Raw genomic sequence first — 21,863 nt, 5'->3', positions numbered from 1 at the left:
CAAAGGTCTTGATGTTGCAAGACCCAGGGTAAGAAAAGAAACATCAGCTTACTTTTTACATGATCCATAACGTTCACAACGACTGAGGGGGATGCGAATAACACAGCTAGAGAATGCCACATATAAAGCGTGATGATCTTTATCCAACTGCAATGAGATGACCTTTCTGTCCTCCTCATTCTCAGCATTACACCTATATTGTGGGATACATTTTGAAGTCATATGTTTAGTAAGTCAAAAGCTATACAAAGGCAAGGCAAGTGGGGTTTGTTTTTTTTTCAATTACTGAGAGCTGGGGAGGTCTTAAGGAATATTATCAGTAACAAACCAGGCAAGTACATAGTTTGGGAAGTAATAATTATATGATTCATCTTCTGCTCTACATGGTTGGTTAAATTTCAGGCTGGACAAAAGCTTTTTAAGATTGCTTTCTCGTTCCGATGATCAAAGAGAATTATATTTGTGGAGACCATGCTAGACTATAGGGGAAAAAGGATAATGTTTTAATGCATTTAAATCTTCCTGTGCTAGATGTTTCTAGATCTCCCCTTAGTTTCCTTTGCTTCATTTCTCTCATCTATTTCTCACTTGTTTAAATGGTCCAAATAATCCTTTGTATTCGTGGTTGGAAGAACTGTATTCTCTGTGTGTGTGTGTCTGTGTGTGTGTGTGTGTGTGTGTGTGTGTGTGTGTGCGTGCTTGCAACCAAAGGCTGAATTCTTTTTAAACTCATCAACTACTCTCCCTCCAAACTCCAGTGGACTCAGGAAGACAACAAACCTAGAGTTCACTTCAGTGAGGAAAAACAAACAAACAAACCCCAAATACTAATATGCCAAACTAATTTAGAAGGCTGCTAATTTAGAAGGCTGAAAGGAAATGACTAGAAGAAATAAATGCCGGAAATTTTTGAGCAATGCTGAAGAGCATTCTCGTAAAATATACCTACTTTGCATGGTTGTATGCTTCAATCTCTTCCAGTAATACGCTGTCATTCAAAGAAAAAGAACTGGTCTTTGCCAAAACTTTAAGTACCATGCCAGCTTCTGAGCCAACAAAGATGACGGTGTAGTTCTGGTAGGGTCCGGCAGAATGGTCGACAGCAATGGCTGTCAGTCTGTACCTGCCAGAGGAAGTGAGCCAAGTCAGAGGGGGAGGCCAACAGGAAGAGAAGGTACTGGACGGGAGAGGGCCGCCATTTCCACACGGCTTACCTGATCCGAGTCTTTGTGAACCAGGGCTCTTCGGCAATGGGTGGGACAGCAGAGTCCATCAGGGGGTGGGATTTGATGAACGACAGAGTTTCATCCGGGAAATCAATGGAGGTTTTAAAAGCTTCAGCAAGGCCATGCCTTGCACAACAGCCAGGCCTGAAAGGTAAACAGTGTGTTTTTTTCCCATCTCATAAACTGTATTTAAGGAATAACTGTCCATTCGAAAAGAAGAGGTAAGAAAGATAGCAGAGTGAGCGAAACCCAAGGAGCAATGCTATTTCCCTGAATCCAGCAGGTTCTCCACATTCACACTCAAAAGGTTATGTTTACTGACTTTCAGTCTGCAGTGCCGTGGTACAGGGACCCTTTCCCAGCATGAGAGGTTGGCCCAGCTGTTCTCTGAGGATGGATGCTTCCAGTGGCCAGAGGGTTGGTTAAAGAGAAAAACGCTTTTCCTCTTTTTTCCTTACCTTGGCTTTGGTACTTTGTCTTCGGGGACTGCTGTCCAAACAGAATCTGGAGTTTTCTGTTCTTTAAATCGTCCTTTGAATACTTTCTCAATGTCATCCATGCTAAATGCACAGACTGCAGAACCAGGAATGCTGAAAAGGGGGGAAACCATCAGAAATCCATCAAGTGACTATGGGCCTGTTCATGGCTCCCACAAGCAAGGCCAGAATATCTTTTGAGGTGCCAAGGATCTGTTCTCACCTGTTGAGCTGTGTGGTGAATACTCCAACCACTGTTGGGATGCCATTGATTTGTATTATATCTGTAATAGACTGCAGAACATCAAAGTAGAAAAAGGAATCTCCGGGGACAGAGCAGTTAAGTCGAGCCTTCAGAAATGAAGTCCAGTGTTTCTCCAGGACACGCTGGGAGCCACCCATGTCGTTTTTACAGATGCGGGCCACACGGGAATAGACAGCCTGCCCAAGGGACAAAGCAGAGCAACGGGGCTGTGAGCATGGAGGGCGAGTGAAAACCAAAAGCTGCTATTTTTTGCGAGGGACAAAGAATGCTAAAGATTTATCTAGTTCAAAAGAACCTAGCAGTCTTCTCTCTAGGGATCTGTAGAGTGAGAATGTAAACTAGATTTACCTGTGAGGAAAAAGGGCCGTTTTCCTGTTCTGCCAAGAAAGCTCCCCAAGAAGTAAGCTACTGAACTGCCTGGCCTAAGGGAAACCATTCCTGCAGTTTGTCTCCCACTTTGCTTCTCATATTGTTAATAAAATGTGCCGTCCTTAAACCTGGCATAGAACGGGTGGCAATACTTTAAACTCATATGGACTTTTACTCGAAATTGAACCAGGCCTCTATTTCCCATCCTGCCTGTTGACACAGAGAAACAATAAACTATTAATGAATTGCTAAAGAGTCAAAGAAGCATCCATAGCTCAAGGGTGCCTGTAGAACAAACACTCTCTGTAGCAAATGAAACCTTCTCAAGGCCCCAGGCAGCTGTTCCCACTCCAGCGACTGTTTTTTGGTGTTCTCCGGCAATTGTTCACATGGTAAGCTACTCACCTCTCTGTACTTGGCCCTAAACAAACCGAGGTCTCGAAAACATGCAAAGGCCACAGCTCTACCAAAGTGGGCTCAAGTCCATGCAGTACAAGTCCACAATACAAGTCAAGCGCACATACTTGCCTTGCCTAAATTATTATGTTCCACAGCAATTTCTCGAAAGAAGAAATAGACATAGTTTCCATATTCTATGGCATGAAGAAAGTGTGGCTCTGAAAGAAAAAATGAAAACAAATTGGTTCCTAAAGGAGAATTCAATTAGCATGAGACCCTGACTGCTAGGCAAGACTGACAGATGTCGCATAGCTACATTCAAGCCAGTGAGAACTTCGACACTCCAGTGAGTCTGAGGAGTTCCGATATGGGTGAGCTGAAGCTTCAGGGAACCCAGAGTCTTTAATGTCAGCTAATAGACTGTAAAAAGCCTACAGGGAACTGAACTATAGCAAAGGTCTTTGTTTCAACAGATTTATTCATTAACCTATTTAACTAGGGAAGAAAACCTCTTGTGTTGAGAATAAAAAAAAATCTTGATTTCTAGACTCCAAAGAACAAAATGACTGCAGATATGAACTAGTCGATTCTCACTGTTAACTTTCTAGGATAGGCAGATGGGGGTGGGCAAGGAGTGTTATGTGCGTTTAGAATTAGGGATTGGTACACAGAAATGGGATCGATCCTCTTTTCTTTGAGGTCGCCCAAGATAAAATCCTGGATGAATCTACTTTCTTGTCATGGCTACTGATCTCTTCATTCCTTGTCAATGCCCCTGTTCACAACCAGAGCAGCTTATACTTGCTCTAAATAAATAATTATTAAGTCATGCACTGAACCTCCTGATGCCCAGGGCTTCCGTTGCCACTTGGCCATCCTACTACCCTTGGCGATCCCACAGTGCTGCTCTTCAAAGGTACCTTTTATCCACTTGGAATCATATTTTATTGTACGAAGGGCAGATCCATCGCCCATGCTTCGATAAATAACAGCATCACTGGCCAAGAAGTCAGCCACTGTGGCAGAATACAGCTTCCCATCTGAAACCAAAGTTATACTTTGAGTAAAATAACCATAATTATCCTGTAGAGTGTTACCCTGTGTAGTGTGTTACACCCTTTGGAATGCTTTCACCTGTTATCCCCATATACAGAAACAAAGATAAACTCGATGCCCATAATCAATCTGTGATAGGTCGGTCCATAACATTACGTAATTTTACAGATGAGGAATCTAAGCATCAAAAAGTTAAGCGACTTATTCAGGGTCACTGGCTTAATTAATAACAAAACCAAGTGTCAGAATACTATATTATAATATGCTCACTTTTAACACTTCTCTTTTTGAAAAAATTTTCATAGCTATTAGACTTTGAAACACCTCTGTCGAGGTAGTATCCTAGTTATGAGCCTTTTTTCTTCCATTACATTCCTTTTGCACCTTCAATGTCATTAATCAGTTTTATTCATTACACTAAAGGATCTTACCAGCAAAAAGGGCAACATTGGTTTGTCTGGCATCAAATGGGCATCTTGCCAGGCCACTAATTTCTTCCCCATCATATTCTAAGGTGTTCAGCTACAAAAGAAAAGTAAATAGCTGGTGTCACATCTGTTCACTGTACCTGTTTGAAGGCAATGCTGCTTATTTGTACTGAAATTCTATTTGAAGAATTCCGTCTTTATTCTTCCATAGCATTAGAGGTAATACAAATTACTGGGTTATAGCATAAGGGATTCAACTCTAACAGCACACCACTGAAGGAAGAAAAGTTGATGAAAAAAAGCACATCATATAAAATATACTTACCTTATAGTATCTACACATGGGATTAAATGCATTGGTACCACATACAAAAACCATCTCATCGTTTCTTGGAACAAATACTTTAATAAAGTTGTGGCATTCATCCTAGAGAAAGTAATAATTACATTAATATTAGACATTCCGTATGCTGACACTGTGGGATCAAGTCTACAGAAAGCATAAATCTAGCAGGCTCTGGGCTGTTTTACTTACTTTATGTTTGCCTTTCATAGCGCAGTTTTCACGATCCTGTTGTCTTGACCGCCACGTCAGTTTCTGCATTAATCAAGCAAAACCAAAGTTCCATTTTTAACCAAAACTTTTGGAGGGGAGAGGAGAAGTAACCAAGTTCTGAGTGAAGCCAAGTAAATTTGCCAACTACACTAGCTTACCTTGCTCGGTATTACTTCTGTTTTGGGGATTTCATTTAAGCTTACTGTATAAACTTGATCCCTGTTGGAAACAAGGCAGTAAGTCATATCATGTGAATGCATAAAAATGTTAAGCTGTTTCTTATTTTATTTTTACAGATCTGCCTTTATTGTGTTTCGGAGATCATTCGGATTTTCTCTGTCTCCAACTAAGTCAACAAAGGGTACTTTTTCATTAGTGAGAAGCTTTTATATATCACTGTGGTTAGGGAGCAAAGAAATCTCTTCTCTTCAGGCATGGGTCAAACTGCTACTTGTATTAGCATAGACATACTTCTAATATTTGCTCGAATAATTCCAAGTTAAAAAAGAAAAGAAAGATTTTTTTCCCCCTGCTGCTTTAGGAATAAAGAATAGTATATGATTTCTTGATGGCAGTAATAAAACAGCGCCGCTTAAGGCTTTAGCTCTGTATTTTGTTCCTGGTACACAACACTGACTCTTCTCTGTGAATATTTTTGGCTACTTGCAATTTTTGATCGCAATCACATATTAGTTTTTCATGAACTAGACACATTAATGCAAGTACCACAAGAGAAAAGAATTTTAATCTAATAAACCAACGAGAGGAAAATTACCTGCCAGCAATATAAAGTGTGTCTTGCATTTTCAACATCAGCTGAAAGTCCAGCCTGTGCTGCGATTCATTGCCTGAAGGGCGTCCTCTAAAAACCGGATATTGCCTTGAATCTGCAAGTAAAAATGGGCTAAAGCATCAGTCAGGATTATGGAGCTGAAGAATCAATATATGGCATTGATTAGCTGTATATACTAGTTGTAGAAGGGTTTTAACTAAATTCTCCTCCTCAGGTCTCGAATATAAATGAATAACGATGAAATTCAGCAAATGGTCTTGTTCTTCTAACTGAAAATATATAACCTATATATGGGCTGCTTTAGAAAAGCACTCAACAAAACCGTCCCATTTTCTCTCAACACCAGGAAGTTATTCTGGATAAATTGACATGCAAAACATTTTAAGGCATACAAAACTCTTTCTAAAAACGAATACGGTTAGAAAAATCAAAACCAAAAATGCTTCCTTCTTAGAAAAGGAAAATGTTCTTTAGATTACTTACAGTGATAGTCAACAGTATTCAGGGGTTCATCATCTTCAGGAAAGCTGACTGCCCTCAACTGGGACATCATCAGGAGCAGCATGTAGGCACAAAGCAGGAAGAACCTCATGGTGGGCCAAGCTGAAGTCAGAGCAGCCCCTCCTCAGAAATCCCACTTAGCTACCTAGAAAACAGAAACAGTTTGGAAAGATCTCTGTGCTGTGATAAACCTGTTTTCTCATTTGTAATCTGCTCAATTTTCACCACTGGCTCCCTCCAATGCCCTCCCCGCTCCAGGAGTACTGGCCGTGGTGAAGGAGGTATCTCTGAAAACGCAGGCAAAAGATGGCAGCGTGCCAGGCTTGATTAAAGCATCTGGTGAGCATGTTGACGTTTTAGGCAAATTTGCAAGAGTTTTTGAGGTAGCTATGTATGTCATCACAGTAAAATCCCCAGAACCACAAACAAAAATGCTGGCTGCTGACTTGGCAAGAAGATGGGTAAAGTTGGGATTAGAATTTTAATTAAACTCCAATCTGCTTCCCTGCCCCCAGCCCTGAAATACATCCAGTACAGCTTGCCTCTGGCCCCCATAAAATGCCCAAGCTGCCTCGCAAATATCTGGGGAGCTGATGGTCCTGTCACCCCTCATCTGATCTTCGCATAATGCACTGTCAAATTCCCAGTATTGCTCAAGCCCTAGTCCTAAATTCTTAAGTAGAACAGTTCCCTAAGCTTAGTAACACCAACACGGAAGCAATGACATGAGTGACCTTGAATCAGGGTGAAAGAGAATTACAAGAAATAAAATGATTTAATGATCAGTCGGTCAAGCAAAGCAGGGCAAGAATGAAGCAGCACAGCTGCCACCAGACCACTGAGGAAGTCTACATTTTTACATAAAACCATTTGGACACAAACCAATACCCTAAGAATGCCTGTCCTCTTAGCTTTACTGAACTTTAGAGCCATCTAGTCCAGCCTCCTCCTTTTTCAGATGAGAAAACTAAAGGCTGAAAAAATTAAGGGACTCACTGAATTTCATAGAGCTATTTAGAGCAAGATCAGAGTCCAGATTCACACCACCTGAGTCCCCATCTAGGTTCTTGTCAAATTAGCTGATGAGTTTTTTGTTTTTTGTTTTTTTTCAAAAATATAGCATTGCAAAAAATCTTTTTCGGGTAATGAATATATTGATTATCTTTACTGAAATGGTATTTCATAGCTATATGCATAATGTTAAAATGCATAAAATGTTAAATTTTACCAAATTGTACATTTACATATGTGTAGTATATTGTACATCAATATCTTAACAAAGCTTAGAGCATTAATTGTACAATATTAACTGTCAAAACATTTTTAAAAATCTTTAAATGTTACTCATTTATTAAAAAAAAAAAAAAGGAGAAGGCCCTGCTGGGCCAATGGGATGGGTATTTTGTGAAAATGTACATATAGCTCTACTTTGCAACAATACCACCCTTTCTCATCCCAAATTGTCAATTATAACTACTGTACCAAACAGTAAAACATTAAACTTTTTCTTTAGTTTCACGTATCTAAGAACTTTACGGGAGAGTCTGAGAATCGCTTCAAATTCTGTGGGAGTCCAACCCCTTGACTAAGTGCTTACTATGTCTCTTTTATCTTCTTAAAGTCAGACACAAAGATGTACGTGTATACTACGCAATGCTCTCAAGATTTCTCTTTCTCACTAAAGTAAAAGCCAAGGAGAAGTGAGTTTTAGAATCCTAGTTTTACAAAATGAGAGAATAATATAGCAATACGATTTTTCTTAGTGAATGATTAATCCAGCAGTAAGCCAGCAGGATCTGGGGCAGCATCGTTTTGCATTCAAGTTGAAAGAGTGTGGACTTTGGCCACAGTCTAACTTGGACTCGGAACTCCATTGCTTACCAGCTAGCTGACTGACTCAGCCAAGCTTCTTCAATCTCTCTGAACATTAGTTCCTTTATCTATAATATGTGGACAATCCCATTTTCTCCACAGAATAAAAAAGAACTAAATTCTGAGCAAAGTTAGTCCTCCTCACCCATTTCCTACTGGATACCATGCACTTGACCACGTTGACCTTAAGAGTCTAAGCAGGAGTTGTGAAAAAGACGTCGTAAAATATTAAAGCTATTAGACTAATTTTTTAGACTAAAATATTAAATTTTTTAGACTAAAATATTAAAGCTATTAGACTAATTTTTTTCACATAAATGGATAGTTATTTCAAAATGCTAAAGGATTATTTTTAGAATAAATTTTACAATGTGAGCCCATTTATCAAAACTGGAAAAGAAAGTAAAAAACAATCACCGACAATCCTACCATCTAACCCAACAACCACAATGATTTGGTTCTAGTTTTCTTGACACATGCACATATTTTCAATCACGACGAGATGACTTCTTTCAATCTACTACTTCTCTTGGAGCAGTATCTTCCTGCCTTGCTTTTCCATCATGTTTTGCCATTTATAAATCCCCTAGAAAGTTGAAGCTGTGTAAAAATACAAAATGTTGCCCTAAGAACTAAATTTTGTTGTGACATTAATCCCAAACTTCATTCTCTGGATGGAAAGTCACTGGATGTTTCTGCTGGTTATCAGAAACACCAATCAATCCTGAAGAAATTTAGAAGTATTTACATGAAAACAAGAAGACAATTCTGTGAATCTTTCTCCATCAGGACAGGTAACTGAATGGTTCACATCACATGGGCAGAGCCTCGATGCCCTAGACATTAGGGCAGGGAGGGGCCTCACCAGGAAAAGTATCTCTAACAGCTGTGATTCCAGCAATGAGACTGAGGATGGACTCACTGCTGACTCACCGGCAAGTACTAAGCTGCTGGCTGAGTTATCATTTCCCATAACTCATTCATCTGACACTGCAGTAAGCAATTTCTCCTCATACCCCGCTCCCCATCAATTTCATCCTCCAAAAATAAAGCCCTACCACTAATTGCTTCCTGTCCCTACATAAAGCTTTATTTAAAAATAAAAAAAAAACACTTTCAGATTTCCCATAGAAATTATAAGTGGAAATATTTAATGTAAAATATATATCAAAGTAAGGCTGAGTAGGGGAAGGAAGCGTTTGGAAATACCTAAGATATCTTGAAGCAGATTTGCACGTGGATTCCCTCAGACAATATAGCTCTTACCTTATTTAAAAAAGTATCTTAAGATTCCAGGACTCAGTAAAATCATGAAACTAGTTCGGTTGAAAGAGGGCCCATCAAGAGGCAGGACAAAATGTTGGAAAGGAACATAAACCTTGGAATTAGAATAATCTGACTCCAAAATGACTGTACCATTTCCTTCCTGGCTCTGGGACGTTGTATAAGTAGACTTAACCTTTTTAAACTTCAGTTTTCTCAAGTATAAAATACGAATAATTATCTTTACTACCTCGTAAGCTCTTCTAAGGATTAAATGAGATAATCTATATCAAATATCTAACATAGAGCCTGGTCCATAGTAAATCTCTGGTAAATTTCAGTAAATAGGATCATGACTATTACCGTTACCTCTTATTGGCCAAAATGCCAAAAAGAGGGAGAGAAATGTTGACTCTTTCACTTCGTACAACTATTTACCAAACTGCTTACATATGCCATCACGACAATGGTAGAGGTGCTCTAGGAGGATTAAGGTACAGCTTCATAGACGTAGATGCCTCCAAGGAGGCAGAGGAAACCACCTTCCTTATGTGTAAACTTTTAGTAAAGAATATATCCTATATTATGTTATTCCTTTCAGCCAAGGAATGGGGGTACCTGAATAATTACACTTTGCCATGTTTTGGTATTATATATGGTCTTCTCCCATATATTCCTGATGCTAAAATCTAAATATAATGAGGAAAACTCTTAAAAGGAGTTAAGAGTTGCCAAGACAGCCAGGGCTTAAGTGGCAGGATCCTTCAGAGGAAAGAGGTCTAAGGAAAAGAGCACTGCACTCAGCAGCTGATTTCACATTATGGGGTTGGCTGATTCTTAAACAATATAAAGATGAGAGGGTAGTGATAAAAAAAAAAAAAAGCCAAATTTTTGACGATCTCAAAGTTAAGATCCACCAAGAAGAAAGAGTTTTAGTAAATATCTAAAAGCTCTCAAAAAACAAACAAATAAATAAAATAAAGGCTCTCATTTTGACCTCTGCAGGTCTATACCCTAAGGAGAGGAGGCAGACATGAAGTAAGCCAAACCTTATCAAAACTCCAACCTGATCTCCCTAAGATAACTCTTGGATTGGATGGATGTTATCTCCTCCTTCTTTAGCTACGTGTAGAAAAGGTAAGGTGAATCTTCTCTGGAGGAAAATAACATCATCCTGAGAACATAGTTTTTTACATAAAACGCTTGACATTCAAACGGCAACTGCTAAACATTCCAAGAACTATGACTAAGAAAGAAAAAAAAAGTAGAAATTGGCCTACAGGTAACCTGGATATTTATTCAACATAGATTTAAAAAATAACTGTGTTTATTTCTTCCAGGAAAAAAAAAACAATGACAAGATAAAAAATTTGACCAGAGAACTAGAATCGATTAAAAAAATAATTAAATAAAAATTCTACAACTAAAAAACACAATGACTAAAGCTTCTCAATAGATGTGTTTACCAAGATACTTTTTGTAGCTGAAGAGAGAATTCAACTAGAAGATGGATTAATAGAAAGTGTCAGAAAAAAGGGAGTGTAAAATAGTTGGAAAAAAACAGATAAGAGAGTAAGGACATATAGAATCTTGAGAAAAGATCAACATATTGAAATCCCTGAGAGTGAAGACAGAGAGAGAAAATGACAGAAGCAATATTTAATAAGATAATGGCTGCATTTTTTCCAAAACTAATAAAAGACCCTAAGTCACACATTTAAGAGACTCTAAGAACCTCTTAATACAAAAACACATTTAAACATATCATAGTCAAGATGCTGAACACAAAGACAAAATATGTTAAAAGCTAGAAGATATATTATCTCCAAAGAAGCAAGAACAATACTGATGGCTGACTTATCAATAGAAACAATGGAATTCAGTAAACCACAGACTGACATTTTAAAAGGGCTGAATGAAAATAAATTTTCAGCCTAGAATTTTTTACTAGTGAACATATTCTTCAAAAATGAAAGCAAAATAAAGATGTTTTAGACAAACAAACAAAAAAAAATGAAAGATTTGTTGTTAGCAGACCCAAACTAAAAGAAATACGAAAATAGAGTTTTTTAAGCGAGAGAGTTTATAGAGTTGGTTAATGCAAGTTCTTTTTATGGTTATAGTGCAGTGGCCACATTTGAAATTAATGAATCCCAGATAGATTAATTGGTATGTATAGTCTTTGTCTCCCTAAAAGCTATATTAGTTCCAAGGCAGTGAGATTTCAGAAACGGAGTAGGCCTAATTTATCCTCAGGCCAAAGAACTCAGAAAAATACCATGCTGAATGTTAAAGTTCTCCTCTGGCTCTCTTCTGGATATACTACTTCTCAAAGAGATGTTTAGACACATATTCCATCTACCTCAAGATCTGAAAGCGGAGTTAAACCTCCCAGCTTCCCAATGATTCTACTGGACCTTGGGCCTCCATGAACTTATTTAAAAAACCTGGCTTAGTTGGTAACTTCCTAGTCATCTTCTCTAAGAAAGACATTTCAAAGATTTTAGTAGCTCCAGTGCATGATTCCACTCAGGGACTTGTTATCAGCTATAACTTCTTCACCTTAAAAATCATAGTCAAGCATTACGTGCTTTGATCCCAATCTCCTGTCCTTCCAACTTGCTGGTCTGACCACTTTCATCATAACTGCTTGTCATTCTCATCAGGGCCTTCAGTCCCACTAACTTCTTTCCTTTCTTCTGATTCAATAGCCTCCCCCAACCTTGACATAGCACTTTATCCATCTTACATGTCAATCATTTCAATAATGTGTTTGCCTGTACTCTAGACTTCCTCACCCTTTGTCTGTCAGACTTTCTTGCAAAGTTCTTAACTTGAATTATCCCAGCCATTCACCTTTTGCATCTGCCCTAGAGCAGCCAAACACTTGTGAAGACAACCATACTCTGGAACAATTTGGTAGTAATATCACAGAATTATTGATCACTAATACAACTAGCACTTTAAAACTCTGTGAGGATTCTCTGTTTCTCTACTAAGATTTGCCCACTCCCCAAATCAATAAGTTTAAATGTTTCCTCAAGACCTTACTCTGTTTTCTCTCCCCACTCTACTGAAAGCTTCCCTCTTGCACCCTAACTACTTCACATAGAAAATAAAAACTGTACAATAATAACTTCATACCTCTCCTCTTCTTATTACCAAAGACATCAATTTATCTGCATCTTCATCTAGTTTTTCCTTCCTTCTCTCCTATTTTAGGAGATTTCATTCCCTAACTCTTCTCCATCTGTTTAAACCCAACCCTTTCTGCCTTTCTTGAAACAGAAAAAATAAAACAACCCATTGATTATATTTTTCTCTCTCTAAATATTCTATAACTTTGTATTGATTAAATACTATACATCAGCACTTAAATTTTTGCAAGCCGTTCTCATTAAAAAAAAAAAAAAGGTAATAAGCTCCTGTGACCCTATATCCTCCTCCAGCCATCACCTCTTTCCTTCCATTCAGACACAGAAAAATAGTTTTTATTCTCAACTGTTGCCATTTCTCCACCTCCACTCATTCTTCTACTTCCTCTCTTCCAGCTCCTTTCTCGATAACAGCTTTCAGCAGAGTCATTGATGGCCTCCAGGTAACTGAATGCAACAGGTACTTTCCAGTCCTGTCTCATGTGATTGTTCAGGAGCTTTAGACACAGTTGAGTGTTCCCAGTGTTTTAAAACACTACTATTCCTTGCTTTCCTTTATACCACATTCTTCTGACCTTTTACTTACCTTTCTGTCTGTCCCCTGTTTGCCTCTCTTTCATTTTCTAGATAAAGCAAGAATTACCTTTTCTCCGGATATAAGGCTTTACATATAATCTCACAATCCTCCAGTAATTTCCTATTACTTTTAAGAGAAAGCCCAGAACTCTGCAGTGTGGCCTTTTGTGTCCTGAGTCCCCACCAGTCTTGAATCTCTTTCCCTCTTCACTTGTGCTCCTACCATGCTGGCTCCACTTCTGGCCTTGGAACGTGTCATCCAACCAACTCCAACAACCCTTGCCCCCAACTTCCTTCTAGATGGCCCTTCTTCTCTCCCACCCTTGGCCTAGTTAAGTCCTCCTAATTTGTCAGAGCCTCAGAAAACTTCTTCTCAGTCCCTGGGGAAAAGCGTGTCTCACAGTTGTCAATACTTGAGACAACTGTGAATGAACTGCGAATGAAGGAGCAAAAGAACTAGTCATGTGCTCGGAATCGCCACGAGCCCTGCTGAATCTCTCTGGGCAAGATTAGCATTTTGTACTCCTTTCTAAGATAGATTTTTAAAAAAATATTATTAAACGACAACAACAAAAGGGGAAGGGCAGCAGAGCCAGGGAGGATGGACGCCCTAAGTGCTGTTCCCAGACAGCATTAATTCTTTTAGTTGAGAGTGCTGAGAACTACAGGAGAGAATGAGATGGAATAAGAGCAGCAGCAAAAGGAGCACCATTCATTTTACTGTCCATGAAATTCCAAGGTGCACGGTTCACATAGTGGTCGATGAGAATGATGGCCCCTGGAGTTACAGAAGTTATAGATCCACCTGACAGCCCCACATGACAAAATGGAAAAGAAACACCGGGTTTAGGTAGATTGAAAAAGAGCAAAGAGAAGTCAAGTTAATTGTTATTCATTGGAGCCTACAAAGACACAACAGGTTATAATCAAAGGTCCATTTAAAAAGAGTTTATATTTATGTTTATATACTATTTACATGTCTAGATTCTAGGCAGTGTGTTTTGTGTAAGGTTGTGGATTTTAAATCAGTGCTCAACATCAGTATTTAATCAGAATACTGTATGACGAACAGGCTGACAGCATAACCTTTGGAGTGTAAGAAGGTGAGAAGGGATGATGAACCACCACCAGATACATATAGGTTCGCATAAGCAAAGTTGAGGCAAGATACTTTGAGTCCTTCTGAGCAGTAGCTGCTGGCCTCCAGGCTCAGCAAGTGACTCTTGACTGATGAGATCTCTGGGGAGAGTAGGATATTTCATTTAAGGAATCTCTTCTGCTATCCCACCCACCTCTACCCAATTCTCTCCCGTACACAGGCTTGGGGACCAGGTGCCACATATGAACAAACATATCATCCCTTACTCTGGGCCAGGAAGAGGTAGCTGAAGGGGCCACCTCTTAAGTCTGAGCCCTTTTCTCCTTGTGGGAACTTGGGAGCTCAGGTGAGAGGAAGAGGCTTCCAGCACTGCTATGTTAGTGACACTTTATAACTAACTAACTAAAACCTTGCCCCAAGGCATGTTGAGGAAATGACAAAGCAGCTCTCTGACTCAACCTCCACACTGCTGAAGCCGTGCTGACACATCAGAATCTGGAAGGATATGCATTCCGAAGGAGGGAAGAGCCACCCAGGATGGCTGGGGACTCAGAACCATGAGGAACAACACCTCAAAGATTCTTCTCCTCCCACTGATAATGGCAGCAGGAACCAGACACCAGGAGATCTGGGGTCACGGACTTGCTGTATGACCATGGACAAGTCACTTCACTTTTCTGTCTTGAGTTTTTCATATTACAAAAAGGGGGCAAATTGAAAGTATAGGAAGACTTCTTTTGCTGAGTCCATAATGTCCTTCTGAGAGCTAGAAGGGAGAATCCTACTTCCCCTACTACCTGGATAAATGTCCTCGTGTAATCCCTACTGCTCCATGGGTTTTTTCTCTTCTCCCTCCATACCAGCGTCTCAGGTGGCTCCCATAACAAATAGTATTTCCCCTGATTCTGAGGCTACCTCTATTATCTCCCTGTCTCTCACTTTCTTCTCTAGCCAAGCTTTTTTGAATAGTAGTCTGAGTTCATTGTCTCCATTTTCTCACTTTTTGTTAAATTTTTTAAACCAACTTCGGTCTAACTTCAGCTCTTGCCCAACCACCTAATTGCCAAATCCAACTCAACCGTCATTTAAAATATTTTATCTCTGAGGCATTTAATCATGTTGATTCCTCTATCAGAACTCGAAACTCTACCTTTGACTTTCATGGTTATCTCATCTCTTTAGTTATTCCTTTTCGGCAATCTTCCCAAACTTGTCTGAACACACACATGTGGTTCTTCGTGGTTCCATCCCGGCTCTTTTGAGATGCACCCAACATTATACCCACCAGCTTCAATGACACCAATTAATTGAGAAATCCTAATTCCACATGTCCAGCACAAAGCACATTCCTTAGCTCCAGACTCAGCTGTCCAATTCTCGGCTAGATATTTTGACCTTAGCAAAACATAGATGATTTAAATTCAGTACATGTAAACTGAATTTAAGATACTTCACCTTGACTTGTCCTCCTACTAAATTCTGCACAGAGCACAGGCTCTGAGCTCAGAGTACCTGGGTTCAGATTCATGTACTATCACTCACTAGCCATGTGACCTTGGGCATGTTACTTCGCCTCTCAAAGTCTTAAGTTTTCCTGACTAAAATGAAACACTAATATTATTATGATGATTCAATGAAATAATCTATGTAAAGCATGTTGCCAAACCCTTTACATCTGGTAAGGATCCAATAATTACAGCCATTATTATTATTATTGTTACTGTTATTTTTAATATCCTACTCTGTCACTTAAGCCTTAAACCTGGGGATCATCCTAGATTCCTTCCCTCTATAGCATCTGCCCTTTCCAATCTGTCAGTACATCCTATTGATTCTTTCTCTTCATTTTTCTGGAGTTCACTCTTAACTGGTTTCTGCTTTTCCAGACTGCTACTTCATTCTCCACAAAGCCTCCAGAATAATCTGTCCAAAGCACAAATTGCATCATGGTACTTCCCTGTCTAAAAACAATTTCATGGTTCTTGAAAGCCTATATGATAAAGTCCAAATTCATTTCCAAGATTTAGAAGGTCCTCCACAATCTGATTCTTGCCAGCTTCTCTGTTTCAGCTACTGATGCGCTTCCCCACCTTGATCTCAAAGCAGTGAACTCTGCACATACTCTTCTACCTAAAAATACCCTTCCTGGAAATCATCAACTCACCAGCTCAAAACATTCCTGGACTTCACTCCTTTCCCATTTTTCCTCCGACCCCAAATCTCTCTCCTTTGGCCACACTGCTTCCCTATGATACCATGCGAATACTTCTATTACGGAACTTACCACTTCCTAGTGATGTTATTTATTTTCACATTTTCACTATTAAACTGGGCTGCTTGAGGAAGAGAGTACTTTTTACTTGCCCTCTTTATCTCCAGTGTCAGGTACAGGGCCTGGCACCTAGGAGGTTCTTAGTCAGTATTTAATGAATAGAGGAAGAAATAAATGAAGGAAAGAAGTGGTACATGTGACCAGACTCAGCTGTGGCACTGGTGCCACATTCATGAACATCTCTCCACCACTGCCCCAAACATCTAGAGTCTTGAGTCTACCCCTGTTCTCCTGCAGCGTTGGCACAACATCCTCATTAGACCCCAGTCCCTGAGTTTCCGAAGGCGCCGCAAAACTAAGAGGTTCTTAGAAACAGCAACAGACACCTCTTTTCATGCAGACCAATCATTAACAAACAGCTTTGCAATGCAGGAGAGATGGGCAGTACAGGCCAAAGGAGTGATTTCTGTCACTTCCCATTGAAATTCCTGAAATTCAATTTGCAGCTTTCCCAGAACAAAGGAAAGTAGAGCCATTCTTGAGATTAAAGAGCAAGGCACATGGGGCTGGTAGAGAAGGAAGCCTACTTGACCCTCCACTCTATAATAAACAAAAATAAAATAAAAATCGGTTTGCCTATTAGCTGGCTGATGCTGGAGAATGTGCAATGGGAAATTTTTTTCTTTGGCTGATGCCCTTTGTTGTAGTGTCAGAGCATAATATAAGCCAGAAATAAGTATGAATACATTTATATGATTCTGATAGAAGTGAAAAGAAAGGTGGCAGTAGATACTACGAGAGGGAGAAAAGGGCATGTGGTGGGATCTGGAGCCTATTGTGTCCTTTATTAATGCCTTGCTTGTATAATGGATGTCTTCCTAAAAGTTGGATCAATTATGTTTATTTTAATTATATTTTACATGCATGAAGAAAGCTTGCTATTTAAAGGAGTTTCCTGAAAATTAAATCAGCTCTAATTAAAGATTTTTACTTTCAGTCTGAATTTTCAATACTTCTGGTCAAATATTAATAATTCAAAGACAAATTAACTTAAAAGGAACTGAGCAGGAAGGGAAAGAAAACAGGATCTAACCTGTCTTTGCCAAATTCTAAGTAAATCTGAACAGGGATCACAGAATTCGACCTCTGATCAGAAACCATGGCTCTGCGGAGCAAAATCTTAGTGACAATTTGCCTACAAGTTTTTGCCTGTCTGCTCTCATTCAAACTGGATAATATTTTAAAGCTAAATTGTCTCAGAAACAATCTTCATTTAAAGTGAAAATAACACAAGAGACTAGTGAGAGGCCGAGCCCTATATCTAAGTAAAGAGAATCTGCTATGCAGACAGATGACAAAACACACCAACTTCTTAAGAGAGAAAGATGAGGCCTAGCTTTGAAAAAATATAAAACATTGGAACCTTGTACAATAAAAAAAAAGAAAAACAATAGATAGCCGAAGATGGCCGTGACAGAAATGAGCACGACGGTGTGTTCCTTTTTCAGGGAGGACCGCAAGGCTTTCAAGGCTATCTTGTGACAAGAGAAATTAAAAGCCTTTTCCTTTGTTATCTTCTCCATACACGTAGTCCCAGCCGGGCCTGGCTGCTCCCCTTCGGCCTCCAGGAAAGGAACCATTCTAGACGAAGGAAGGCCTCGGGGTTCCAAGGGATGAATGTGATGCCAAAGGACTCAGCCTGTCTTTGGAACACTGCCTTACTCTACCAGATGACCTGCTGGGGCTGCCATATGGCCTGTACGTGACATTTCTTTCAGGATAATAGGGCCTGGGTCCATGCCTGGCTCTGCCCTTTGGGCTGGGATGACAGAAGTAGAATATGTTTGTTCTGATTCTCCTGACTGTCTAATGTCACCACTATGGAGCCATAGCTTTCAATATCCTCCGTGGCGCCTTTTCAGGTTTTCAAAGAACATGACTAATGCTCAAGCAAGGAAAGACTGAGAATAGGCTGCTGCTACTCTTCCTGGGAGAGAATAAGCAGATATATTAAGGGACTTAGGATCCCAGGATGGTTAAGCTGGTGCAGAACCCAGATGTCATGAGAGTTCAGTGATCTATGTTCGCCATCACTGCCAACAACAACAGGAAGGAGCTCATGTCTTCACGTTTTATATTCTGCGAACCACCTCACCCGAGGTTCTCGGGTCATGTCATGATTTAAAACTTATTTATGTGGTCAAAGGGTTTACAGAAGGATTAAACTCTAACAACCCAGAGAAAGGAAAGTGGTCTTTTAAAATTTTTTAAAAGCCTAGAATTCCTGGTCCAAGTCCTATGGGTTTCAATTGCCAAAAATACGGCCTTTGTATTTTCTCTCTGCATTGGAAAACATAGTAACAGTTACTTGTTTATGGCAAATGTGGAGAATGATTACGAAGGATCCAAAGCACTACCATTATCCACATTCCATTGGAAAATTCAGTTCTGACTTGTTTTTTAAAATGCACTTCCTGGGTGAAGAGGGCATGGGACTCCACTATTGTTGTAACTTCCTGTGAGTTTATAATTACTTCAATATATATATACATATATAATTTAAAAAAAAAAATATATATATATATATGTTGTCTTACTGCTACAAATGGGGTCCCCAGTGAGTTAGGTTCAATCCAACAGTCCTGGACTAAACAAGAAGCTGTAACTAATAGTGAGAACAATAAATGGCCCAAGTGAGTTCTACGGCCAGCAAGAGCTCTCGGAGGGCCTAGACTGAGTCAGTTTTACCGTGACTCACCTGTGGACCTTTGTCAGGGCTCCATATCTGATATCTATGAGCTTTCAAAACCTCTAGGTCCACAGAGGCAAAATGGGGGTTTAAGTAAATTGGTGCCAACTGCTGATTTTTACTAAATCGACGCGACACCCAGAGGGTGTGAGAAACGCTGGGCCCTTCCTCCTACGTGGGGTGGAGTCTGACTGAAGGCAGAGCAGTAGAGTACCAGGGCTGCAGACATGGACCCTGGAGCCTGAATGCCTATGTAGGAATCCCAGCTTTCCCACTTAACTAGCCACCTGCCCTTAGGCAAGCCGGTTAACTCTCTGTACCTCAGTTTCCCTGTAAGTTGAGGATAATACTAGCAGCTACCTCACAGAGTTGCTGTGAGGGCTGAATGAGTTATTTAAAGAGCATACGAGGGTTCCTGGAACCTGTTATATGACTGGGTGAGTAACAGGCAACTGTTCAAGGCTAATGGCATTGAGGAAGGGCTATGTGGTTCTAATGCTATTGCGGGAGATAATTATGCTTCAAGTGTCATATTACCCTTATCTACATTTATTTTCGCCTCCCTTTATGAATCACCTTGGGCAGCAAACACATCTGGAGATAATAGTGAGTTAAGAAATCTGGATTCTACTCTTCACTCAGCCTCTAAGGAGCCAAGAGGCCATGAGAAGCCCAATTTACTTCCTCTGACTTCAGTTTCCTCATCTATACAATGAGAGGTTAGGCTAGAATCTTAAACATCTCTAAGGCTTCCTCCAAGTCACTGGATTTTATGATTCTGAGTTTGGTGTCTGGGTTGAAAAAGGTTCTTTACCAAAAGTAAAACGATTCTTAATTCACACTTCTAAATTTTTCCTATAAAATTGGCATCACCTAGGATACAGAGTACATGTACACTTTCTGAATCTTGAGACGGGATTGGATCCTGCCTCTGATCTGTAACCATAAATGGGCTCTGTAGTACAAACTGGTTGATGTGTTAAACACTGAATGAGTCTCCGCTGGCACTTATGAATGTGGATTTGACATTCCCGGATGGAATGGTAGAGGATGCATAGTTCACCCGCCTCGTAGTCAAGTGGCCCTGCCTGTAAGCACCGCTTCCAGCGTCCCTGGACCCAGGGGTAAGGTGATGCAGCCCTTCCCCCAGGTCAATGGATCACTTCCAATTTCTTCTTTAAATTGTGTGATATGCTTGTGGGAAGCTCAGGTCCCATATACCCAGGACTTCTAGGTTTCTTAGTGCCCCCAAATGCAGTCTGTAGTTGATGGAGGTATTTCATTAACTTCTGTGCGTAAGGGTAGAGATCAGGGACTCCCAGGTCTCAGTGATAGTCATTGTAGACCAGGAATTAGGCAATGAGCTTTTCACTTCTATAGCATCTTATTCTTTCCAAAGCAAATATGTCTTATCTATTTCGGTCCTTAAAGGTTTAGGGCAGAAATTATTATCTCCACTGAACTTCATGTCAGCCTCATGAGGACAGAAGTCTGTTCTGTTATCTGCTTTATCTTTATAACCCACCATAGTGTCAGGTATACCCAGTACCTACTTAGAGAATGTTTGCTGAGTTAGTCAATGAATATCCACTTGACGTGAGGCTGTTAATAAGAGGCTTCTGGAACATCTGTCTCTAGGTCCACTGCTCAGTCACCTCCATGGCTAATCTCAGAGAGGCGCAAAATGAATCTGTACAGGTAAAAATAAAAGTAGGTTGCACGGTGACGTCCAGAAGTGACCTTACAAATACGAAGCCCAAGTGTGAGACAGCATTTAAATGACGCCTCTCTTAGTGCCTCTGTGCCTTTGTGTGTGCTGCGCGCATCACCTGGAATGCCCTCTGGTCCCTTCCTCTTCCTTTACATGGCCAATTTCTAATCAGAAATCACTTCCCACCAGGATTTTCCCTCTTTTCCACTTTCTGCCACCAAAACCAGGGCTCATTTTTATCAGGGCTCATACCAAACAGTGCACTACATTTCTTTACTTTCTCAATTTCCCCTTCTCTCCCCCAGCCCCACACCCTGAGTCCCTTGAGTGCGGGGAATTTGTCCTTTCTGTTCATAAATAAATTCTTTAAAAGGTTGCTGGTAAACAGGTTTTTAATAGTTGTCTGTTGAATGAATTGTTATATGCAGCCCTGTACTTTATTAAGAAAAAAAAAGTTGAAAAATCTCTGAAGAACACTTTTCTCACTGATGGTGAACTGCTAGGGACAGGTTACCCACAGTCTGCAGTAGTGAACACAGGCACACACCAACATAAAATTACGCTGCAGTCTGTGTGGAAGGCATTCTCTCTTACAGCTGCTGATCTGACCACAGTAAGACTTGGGCTTCCACTGTTTTTGCAATTGGTGGGATGGACATATAGGGCTGACAAATGCTCCAGTGATATTCTCTGGCCCATTTCCTATAATGATCAGTGTCTTGGAGTTGGGGCCCCACATTTTATCCTAGTCACCGAAAACATCCTTGAGAGGTACAGAAAAGTGTTGCTTTAGGCATGCAAACAGTCTGAACATTGTTAGAAAGACAGAAAGAAATCAGCTTAATTACCTTAGAAAGGAAAAGTGTGGCTGGCTTTCCTCTCACCACCTACTTTTTTTTCCCAACTGGTCGTATCTCTATCGAGCTGGGGAGAGAGGGAGAGCTGCCTCTTTCATATTGTGCACACTAAAGGTCCCAGAGCACCTTTGAGGTTTTGGGATCTCAAGGAGAGGCAGCCAGTAACACAGGCACAACCCTTGACCCAACAGGGGTGGGGGGCACCGCTTCCAGAGATGCTCTAATCAAAAGTTCCCTGGC

General features: G+C 40.2%; 1 protein-coding gene across 1 annotated transcript in view; it reads right to left on the bottom strand.

Moving 5' to 3' along the window:
• The window catches only part of SEMA6D (semaphorin 6D), a 56,891-nt gene that overhangs the window by 6,884 nt on the left and 28,144 nt on the right, over positions 1 to 21,863 (bottom strand). Inside the window, exons 2-14 of the mRNA XM_011355174.2 lie at positions 6,052 to 6,214; positions 5,551 to 5,662; positions 4,934 to 4,994; positions 4,755 to 4,817; positions 4,545 to 4,646; positions 4,223 to 4,313; positions 3,656 to 3,775; positions 2,865 to 2,953; positions 1,926 to 2,143; positions 1,685 to 1,816; positions 1,215 to 1,370; positions 950 to 1,123; positions 53 to 193 (exon numbers count right to left, since the gene is read on the bottom strand). Of these exons, the coding sequence (XP_011353476.1) occupies positions 53 to 193; positions 950 to 1,123; positions 1,215 to 1,370; positions 1,685 to 1,816; positions 1,926 to 2,143; positions 2,865 to 2,953; positions 3,656 to 3,775; positions 4,223 to 4,313; positions 4,545 to 4,646; positions 4,755 to 4,817; positions 4,934 to 4,994; positions 5,551 to 5,662; positions 6,052 to 6,160 (1,568 nt within the window). The 5' untranslated portion in view covers positions 6,161 to 6,214. The remainder of the gene's footprint in view (positions 1 to 52; positions 194 to 949; positions 1,124 to 1,214; positions 1,371 to 1,684; positions 1,817 to 1,925; positions 2,144 to 2,864; positions 2,954 to 3,655; positions 3,776 to 4,222; positions 4,314 to 4,544; positions 4,647 to 4,754; positions 4,818 to 4,933; positions 4,995 to 5,550; positions 5,663 to 6,051; positions 6,215 to 21,863) is intronic.

This window comes from Pteropus vampyrus, unplaced genomic scaffold, assembly GCF_000151845.1.
Source record: "Pteropus vampyrus isolate Shadow unplaced genomic scaffold, Pvam_2.0 Scaffold19, whole genome shotgun sequence".
Classification (NCBI taxonomy): Eukaryota; Metazoa; Chordata; class Mammalia; order Chiroptera; family Pteropodidae; genus Pteropus; species Pteropus vampyrus.
The sequence above is the reverse complement of the archived record's forward strand: the minus strand, read 5'-3'. Positions and strand labels throughout refer to the sequence as shown.